This window comes from Otolemur garnettii, unplaced genomic scaffold, assembly GCF_000181295.1.
Source record: "Otolemur garnettii isolate 467f Iridium unplaced genomic scaffold, OtoGar3 scaffold00047, whole genome shotgun sequence".
NCBI lineage: Eukaryota > Metazoa > Chordata > Mammalia > Primates > Galagidae > Otolemur > Otolemur garnettii.
The window spans coordinates 3,435,101-3,444,722 of NW_003852442.1; the positions used below are offsets into that span (position 1 = coordinate 3,435,101).

Below are 9,622 nucleotides of genomic sequence, written 5' to 3' on the forward strand. Positions count from 1 at the left end.
GGCGGTAAAACGACTTGAGCTTAGGAGTTCAAGATCACCCTAAGCAAGTTGTGAGTCAGTCTCTACTAAAAAAAAAGAAAAATCAGTCGGGCATTGTGGCAGGTGCCTGTAGTCCCAGCTACTCAAGAGGCTGAGGCAGGAGGATCACTTCAGCCCAGGAGTTTGAGGTTGCTGTGAGTCAAGCGGATGGCACGGCACTCTAGCCTGGGAAAGAGAGTGAGACTCTGTCTCAAAACAAAGAAAGAAAAAGAAAATAGAGGGCAAAACAGTGTCAATAGTTTAGGCACATACTTTAATTAACTGCACTGAGGCTTTTTTGAGATAGGCACTTTTGATTTGAAATGGGACATTTCAGATTTAATGACCTAATAGACAGCCGCTGCAGCATGGGGAGAAGGCGGCAAACACGGTCAGCCGTGCCCTTTCTTTCCAAAGGTTCTCAGTGCTCTCAATAGCCCACTGTCCTCAAGATTCTGGTTTCATCTCTAGTGAATGTTCTGTCTGTGTTAGAAGAGACTAGACATGAGGTTCACATCCTAAACATGAGGTTTCAACATGAAGTCCCACATCAGAGACGGATCACTATAAACAATTTAAGTGACAAAAATGCAAATGTTCTGACCTCAATAATACCAACTACAATCATTCAGGGGCAAGGCAATCAGTTACTGACGTTACTGACGAATGCTAACATAACCATAAAACTATGTTTCAAAATATACCTACTCACGTCACCATGTTAACACAAAATCACAAGCATCAAATGGTCTCTAAAATCTTCTGAAAAGGACACAGAAATAAGTGCAGTTAAGAGAACTGCAAAATATGTAAAATATACTACATGTGAGTAAAAGCAGAAACAGCAGAACCTCCATAGCTGACCCCCTCCCCACATTGACCACCTCCTTAAGCTGACCTCATTTTCATAGACCAGACATGCACCACATGTATACATCACTATAATAGGCCTGGTTCCTTAAGCTGACCACCTCTGCATGTTGACCAGTTTGGTATAATCCCTTGGGGCAGTCAACTTATAGAGGTTCTACTATATTTAAGTTTCTATGCATGTTAACACATTAACTCCAAAAAGCAAACCAAAAGGCATTTTATTGCTTTGTATATCCAAAATTCAACTGTCAATTTTTTTTTTTAAAGAGACAAGTTCTCACCCCATTGCCCAGGCTGGAGTACAGATGTGATTGTGGCTCACTGTAACTTTGAGCTCCTGGGCTCAAACAATCCTGCTCTCCTGGCCTCCTTCCACCTTAGCCTCCCAAATGCTGGGATTGTAAACATGAGCCCCAGTGCCCTGCCAACAGTCAATTTTTTTTTTTTTAGAGACACTTTGTCACCCTGGGTAGAGTGCTGTGGCATCACAGCTCACAGCAACCTCTAGTTCTTGGGCTTAGGTGATTCTCTTGCCTCAGCCTCCCAAGTAGCTGGGACTACAGGCACCCACCACAATGACTGGCTATATTTTTGTTGCAGTTTGGCCAGAGCCGGGTTCAAACCCTCCACCCACAGTATATGGGGCCAGCGCCCTACTCACTGAGCCACAGGCACCACCCACCAATAATTTTTAAAAACCAACCCTCCCATCTTCCATTTATGACATGTACTACCTCTCAAAGCTTTACTGTTTGAAGACTCACAAAGTAATAAAATATTTTGCCAAGATCTTCTTTTCCCTAAGTATTCCATTTTTCTATTATCTTTGAACAGAGGAAAAAAACAAATTTCTTCACTACAAGAGCAAATGGCAAAGTACTATATATTTCGAATTCATTTTATTCCTATAATTTTGGGACAAGTTAGGGCATCTACCATGCAGTCTTCTGGAGAACAGATGCAGCAAACATCAGACCATCATTCTACGGCTAAGTCATTCTTTGGCAATAAATACTTAGGAAGATGACTTAACTCTGCTCTTCCAAGCACCAGGGTCAACCACTCTGGAAGAATATCAGGGCACTGAGTGGACATATGACATTGACCCTCTAAGGAGCTAGAGCTGCCATCTTTACCTGAGTCTCTGAGTTCCTTTTTTTTCAGACTCCTTCTGGCTTAGGAAGCACAGAACACATGGGAAACATTCAAATTCCAGGTTGCAACCACAGCCTGCCACTGGTCTCGCCCACACCCCTGCATCTCCACCCTTAACCTAGAATTCTAACTTACAAACTATTTATTTACATGATAGCATTAGTACACAAAATGATAGTCTTGTATCCTCCAGAAGGATGATGCAGCTCCCTAAAGAACTTACTGCATGGCACTCATAAGCCAAATGACTCCTCATCTGTCCTAATTGTGTTTTCTTTATGAATTGTAAATAGGTTTTAAGTCTCACTTTGATATCATGAGAACTGATTAATACTTTGAACAACGGGGATGGTGGTTTTGTAAACTAGATGCTCAAGTCTGTATTATCCAAATCTAAATCCTAAGGAACCAGTTTCTATGTGGAAAAGCACTTCACTTGAATCGCTAAATTATATATTAAAAATTAATTTAAGAACATCAAAGGGGACTTACAGAGGAAAATACAAACTATAAGAAGAGATAGAAGTTAAAAGTTAACTTACCATCTAGACAAATAGTATTAACTAGAGCTAGATTTTACTTCTAAGATATCACTATTACTTAAAATAACAACCCTTAGGAAAGTTCCACAATAAACCTAAACACTCCACACTGCCCTTTATGTTAGAGTCACCAGTTTAACAAGAATTTTATTGATTTGTTTTATCATTTGAAACCTTTCAAAAACCTCTCCAGAATTAGAACATTCACTGCCACTCAGAGTGGCAACCACTGTCTTAATATTTTTAGGCTGAAATGAGCAGCATTTGTTAAACTTAAATAGAGTTCCAATTTATCATATAAATGATGAGCTTCCTTGGAAGCTTAAACTATTTCTTTCCTCTTTTGAAACCAAACTTTAATATCATTTTTGAAAAACCAAGTAAGAAGGGGATTAATCAAAGAAGACTATAATTACAAAAAGAATAAGGAAAAGGAAAATAATTTTAAACCATTTGGCAGTAAGACCTTCAGGACAGATTTCACCTTTTAAGCAGTTGTTAGGAATGCCTTATGGTAGATGGATAAAAACAAGTAGCTCCATTAAGAGATGTTTAGGCTCAACTTATTTCCATCACCATGAGAGTATGGGAAGAGGGCTTGGCGCCTGTTGCTCAGAGGCTAGGGTGCCAGCCACATACACCAGAACTGGCGGGTTCGAACCCAACCTGGGGCCTGCCAAACAACAATGACAACTACCACCAAAAAATAGCTGGGCACTGCGATGGGCACCTGTAGTCCCAGCTACTCAGGAAGCTGAGGCAAGAGAATCACTTAAGCTCAAGGGCTTGAGGTTACTGTGAGCTGAGACGCCTTGGTACTCTACCCAAGGCAACAACTTGAAACGCTGTCTCAAAAAAAAAAAAAAAAAAAAAAAACCATAACAAAAAAAAAAACATTTTAAAAAAAAAAAAAAAAAAAAAAGAGCCTTACCGAATCCTGACCATTCTTAAAAGCAAACAAGTAAGCCGGTTTGCTTTAAGAATGGTCAGGATTCGGTAAGACTGAAAAATTAGAGCTTCTAACTGAACCTGTTAGCAACAAACTTCACAGACTAAAATCACTATTCAAAATCCTTACAAAATCATTTAGGAGATGCTACAGATATGGAAGACTATAAATGCAAAGCACAAGTTGGGGGGGGGGGAAGATGATGAAAATATTGTAAAGAAAGCAAAATGCATCTAACTGAACATTATTCTGAAATGACTGCTTCCCAGCAAGCCTCTCTTCATTCCCAGGGAATACTTAGTGGACGCTCAGCATGAACATGGAAGCAAAGAATCTGATGAGAGATTTTTCAGTTATTCAAATTAATTAATTAAGAAATAAATAAATTAAGAAAAGGAAATTGGAGACTAAGAACATGCCCTGCATATAATACACCGTAACCCAACATCCGTGGCCTTTAGTGCCCATGTGACATTAAACCACAGTGTAAATCTCTGATATCCACAAGAAGGAAAATGACAACTTCCATGTTACAATGCAGCCTAGACCTCCTAACAAGACCATATCAGTCTCCTTGAGCAGTTTTGTCAGCATCAACCAGGAGTCAAATTTTAGATTTAAATGGCAAAACAGGCTTATCAATTGGCCTTGGACCATACCCAGATTAGCAGCATAAAACTAATGCTTGTTACTCAACTCTACATGGCTAAATTTATACGGCAGAATACCCAACTAAGTCCTACATGGTAGGGAAGGGAAATGCTTTAACATCAATATATAAAAACTTTAAAAGAGAAACAGACTCCCTGCAACACACACGTACAAAACCAAAACAACACAGAGCTACATAACTAAGTCCCAGAAATTGTTCAAGGTAACCAAGCTGGATCAGAGGCCCAATGTCTCACACCACACTCACTAGGCAGCTTGCTCTCAAAAAATAAGAACAACAAAAAAATGTTTACACTGTTAGCTGACTCATGGAAGGATCTAAAAATATTGGGACTCTTCTTTCCTTTACTCTTCAGGACTGAAAGCTAAACAAACTGATGTTGCAATAGGTCCCTAGAAAAGCTTAAACTTCTACAAGTTAGCAGAGGATCAGGAACTGTACAGAGCCACCACAATGTCACTGCAGAAGCACACAGCAATTCATTTTCAAATCCTTTCCAAATACATCACTCCCCAAGAGTCACAGCCTGGGAGAAAAATGGGTCTGAACTTTGCATCCAATCAATGGGATTGTGCCAGAAGCGGAAGAGCCTCGGACACCCAGCAAAGTAGACTGTAATGTGCAAAAGAAGAGAAATTTCCTGTAACCCTCGGCAAGCTCTTCCCAGAAGTCCTGAGTTACTAAGAAGGAAAAACTTGGTGGGTCCTTATACTATGAATTCAGTTTTTGCCATTCTTAACGTTTGTCAGCTACTTCCAGATTTAGTTTTCCCAATAAACCCAAGAACAAATGTCATCTATAGATCAGAATGAGGAAAGCTTTGGGGAAAGGGCATGCTGGGAAAGCAGCATCCCACTTGCCCTGCCTCCTCCCTGGAGCACCAATGCCCTAAGGCCGCACGACTTGTACTCTACACAACCCAGAAATGTCAGACCTCTTTCAGCTTATCATGAGGGTTTAGATGCTGAAGTTGAATTTTCTGGCTTTTCCTTTTTATACTTAAAGCCTTTATAATGTGAGATGATTGCTAAGGCTATCAGGAGGAAAACCAAATGCTAGACCAAAGATAAAACACAGGAAAAGGTTAAAAGTTAGGGTAAAGGAATTTCCTATGGCAAGGAGAAAGTATGCCAAACGAATTGCTTTAAATCCAACTGTGACAAAGTTGGATTGGCCCCCTTCATTGGGCACACAGGAAGCAATATACTATAACACTCCTTCTAAAACATATAATTTTAGACCATTTATGAGTTACCAAAGCAAGGCTAACAAAAAACTGGAAACAGTATCAGTTTTATATAAAACTTCAAAGATTATCAAACTTAAAAAAAAAAAAGATTATCAAATTTTTGAACATCCAACTGATATATTAATGATATCACGAATGTAAATACTTATAGTTCAAAAGGGAGATAAGAAAACATCAAGTTCTAGAATATACAAATCCATTTGTTTCAGTATAATTCCCTAAAGTATTGTTCAAACAAAACATAATTATAAAAGCCCCACGTTATTGGCATAAAAAATTACTAGTCAGTTTGTTCATTTCTAGGTAGTAATAAAGACTGGTCAAATGACTCTAAAACAACTTCTAAACTGAAAATTTGAAAATAATCCCAAGACATTCTACTTCAAGAACCAAATAAACTTAAAAGCAATTAATCTGTCAGCGAAGAAAAACATATCCAGAGAATCATGTTTATTCGTAAAAAATAAAAAGAATCTGCCCAATGGCACAGAATAGGACCAGAGGAGCTCTTTTTTCAATTCAACGGATACTGCCTTTATAGACTTGTGCACAGACCAATGAGGTGTTCAAAACCCTTTCACCAATCTCCTCACAGGTGATTTTATCTTTCATTTGTCAGACTAGCGAGCTGAAGCCAAGACTATGTAAGTCATCTACCAACAACTCAAAGCTAATACGAGTAAAACATGGAAGGAGAGAGTAGGTCTTCACACTCAGTCCAGGGGTCTTCTCAACTAGGTATAACTGAACAGCTCGCACGGAAATGTTATGAAGCCAATGCACTAATGTCCAATTTGCTGTGGTAGAAAGGAAAGCAGTCATTCTTCAACACATATACTAACCCACTACAATGTGTTCCTCTGGGTGTGAGCACTATAGTGATCAACGGAAGACAAATGACAGCGGCAATGAGCTGACATCATGGCTGGGAAAGAACAGCATAGTAAATGAGCAAACTACAGGCTCTATTACAGTGGTGAGTGCTCCGAGAATAATGAACAGGGATGTAGAGCCTGTGTTCAGCGATTCGCAATTTACTTCTTTTAAGCTGAAGAGCTGTCATTTAAAGAACTGTAACAGTAACGTGTCTAACATAGTTTTCCTGAGCATTTCCCCACACAGGGAATACTTTGAATTCAGGGAAGACTTTGGCCTGCTGCTTCCAATTTGATATTGATTACTCAAATCTCTGAACTGCCAGCTGTGAGCTGTCACACTGGCATCCTAAATTCCATACTAACAAACATCCTCACTGCCTGTGGGGGGAGGTACCCTTAAATGCACTAAGAGTGCTAATGGATTTTTACAGAAGAGAGCCAGGAGAAGGCAGAACTTAAAACAGCACTGGAGCTGCTTCTGAGTTAGCGCAGAAGTCTCCCAGTGGCAAAGGTTACGGTGTAATCTGTGCTCTGAGTTCTGCTGGGACAAAAGACTACAAACACAGTGCACATGATTCTGCTTTTTTTGACCTGTCAATTCTAGTGACATTTTCTACCATTAGTCTATATTAAACCAGCTTACTGGGCAGTTTCTCCAGCTTTTAGCATTTTTTTTTTCCTTTTGTTATAAGAGCAACCTACTTCGCAAGAAAATAGCTAAAACAGCCTCTTGCAAGACCTGATACACTGATATATGCACCGGTTAATGAACCTGGTTAGCTGAGCTGGCAAATCAGGTTAAGCTTTGTTTTACTTAAGTTTTAAAATGCCCTTAGTTGCAAGACTCTCATGGTTCTCGGGTCGTCACTGAATGCTGAGAATTACACTGTCTTTTCAAATTTGCTGTTACAGTTTACTTTAACGTGTCTATAACGCACAACTCTTGTTTTAAATAGAGTGCCCACGAGAGAGGGGAAATTTCGCGTTAGACAAGGAGAAACACTCCGGCCTTGAGAGTCAGATTTTACCTATCCCAAGGAGAACATCTAATACACAGTATTCTCTCCGCCCACCCTCCGCGAGGTAGGGTTTGTTTGGCTTCACGGCTGGGAGGGGCGCTCCCCGCCCCGTCCGCGGCGCCCGGCCCAGCCCACTGCGCGAGGATTTGGAGGCGAACAGCCGGCAAACTTCAGCTGGGATCCGCGGGCTCGGCCTGGGCGAGGGGGTGGCTCTTCCCGGGCGCAGGGCCCGGCCCGCCCCAGGACCGCGTCCGAAGGGCCTCCGAGGCCCGGGCCGTCGCTGCAGCGGTGGAAGCCCGGGGCGGACAGGGCAGAGGGCTCGCGGCAGAGTCTGGAGACAACTCTGAGGGGCTGGGTGTTGTACAGGGAGGCCCGGCCTGGAGGCCACAGGGGCTGCCCCGGGGGTGGCGGCCACTGAGGCCCGGTGGGGGTGTCCACCGGCAGGGGCTCCGCGCTGGGCGGTGAGGTGGGAGACCCCGGCGGCCGGGGGTCGAGGACCACCCGCCGCAGCCCCCTCCTCACCTGATGTACGGGCTGGCGGCCGCCAGGATGTTTTTCTGCACCGGAATCTCCTCCCCGTCGAGGACCAGGTGCGCGTCGCAGAAGCGGGACTCCTCGCGGAAAGAGCTGAGCGCTCGCAGCAGGCGCGTGGCGTGCTGAGGGTCCGACACGGCGCTGCCCTCGGCCATCGCGGCGCCCGCTCCTCAGTCAAGCTCCCCACGCCTCCCGGCCCGACCCCTCGAGCTGAGAGCGTCCCGCGCGCCCTGTCAGCACACTCCGCGCGCGCGCGCCCGCCTGACGAGCCCTGCTCAGCTATCTGAAGAGAAGCTGGAGCCCCGGAACGCGCCTGCGCCATCCGCGGAGCGCTGTGCCGGCACCTTTAAGGAGTCATAGCGTTGCGTCATTTTTCCGCGACGCCTCCGCGCCCTCACTCCCCGCCCTCTCACCGTTCGTCGCTGGAGGCGGCCAATCAGAAGTCTCCTTTCGTCTGATTGGCAGGTCCCAGCCAGGTAGCGTTGGCGGTTCTTCTCCGACGTATGGATGGCCCGGGTTAGTGATAGCTGCTGTGGAGCAGTGTGCAGGCAGGCTAGGACTCTGTGGTTATCCCGTGTACTCCGGAGCTGCGGATTTGAATCCTAAGCTCTTTAACTTACTAGCTGTATGACCATGGGTAAGGTGTGTCCATCCTCAGTTTCTCCCTCTGCAAAATGAAAACTTCATGTTGTTGTGGACTGGACTGAGTTAGTACACGTGTAAGCAAGAGAACAGTGGATATATTTTCATTGTTTGTGAGAGAGTAGGAGCTTCCCAGGTAAGAGAGCAAAGACCCGAGTGAACAGATCCTGAAAAAATATTTGGTTGCAGGCTAGGCAGAGAGGTAGCAGATGAAGGTGGAGAAATAGGCGGAAGGCCTTACGTTTTGCCGGGCCTCGTTGGCTGTGACGAGAAGGTTAATCTCGATCTCATAGGTGTTAGGAACCATGGAAGGATTTTAAGCAGGGGGTTTTATAAAGACCACTCAGCTGCTTCGTGGAGAATGAGAATGGGGATGCAAAAGTTAAGATAGATGCCAAAATATTCCAGTACTTGAGAGAAGAGAATGGTATCTTGGATGAAAATGTGATGATAGAGGTGAACAATAGTGGATTGCTTGGAAAGAATTGACGGCATTATGAGGGAGAGGTGGTCAAGGATAAATGTTCTGGATTGAGTAACTAACTGCATGGATGTTGGTACCTTTCTGGGAGAGACAGGAATTGCCAAAGGGGTGGGTGGTGGAGAGGCCAGATGTTTACATTCAACCAGGCTCCCAACCCAGCGACCTTCAAAGCTGTGACAGGCAGCAACTCTGGGTCAGTCCAGCTGGCAGAGCAAACCCAATAAGTTCTGAAGTTTCTCTGGAGGTTGCTGAGGATACATAGGAGTATGAAATGTAACTGTCATTTTGTGCAAACATTAGGTGCTCAATAAACCCCCAAACGGTTAGCAGTTTTATGAGGACCAAGGACCAGAAGACTGTGGTCAGCATAACAGACAAAGAAGAATGGAGTTTTAACTGGATCAGCCCAGTCTTTAACTTCAGCCAAAGCAAAAGGTCCAATAAAGTTCTGGGTCTTTCCCCAAAGCCAAAGCTTTGGAGTCACCATCAGAATTAGTACAAAACTGAGGTAGGGGCAGCGCCCATAGCTCAGTGGGTAGTGTGCTCACCACATATACTGAAGCTGGCAGGTTCGAACCCAGCCTGGGCCAGCTAAAGCAACAATGA

General features: G+C 43.7%; 1 protein-coding gene across 1 annotated transcript in view; it reads right to left on the reverse strand.

Moving 5' to 3' along the window:
* Nucleotides 1–8,229, reverse strand: part of GAN (gigaxonin) — a 44,869-nt gene extending 36,640 nt beyond the window's left edge. Inside the window, exon 1 of the mRNA XM_003791304.2 lies at nt 7,879–8,229. Coding sequence (XP_003791352.1) covers nt 7,879–8,045 — 167 coding nt within the window. The 5' untranslated portion in view covers nt 8,046–8,229. The remainder of the gene's footprint in view (nt 1–7,878) is intronic.
* Between the last annotated feature and the right edge of the window lie 1,393 nt (nt 8,230–9,622).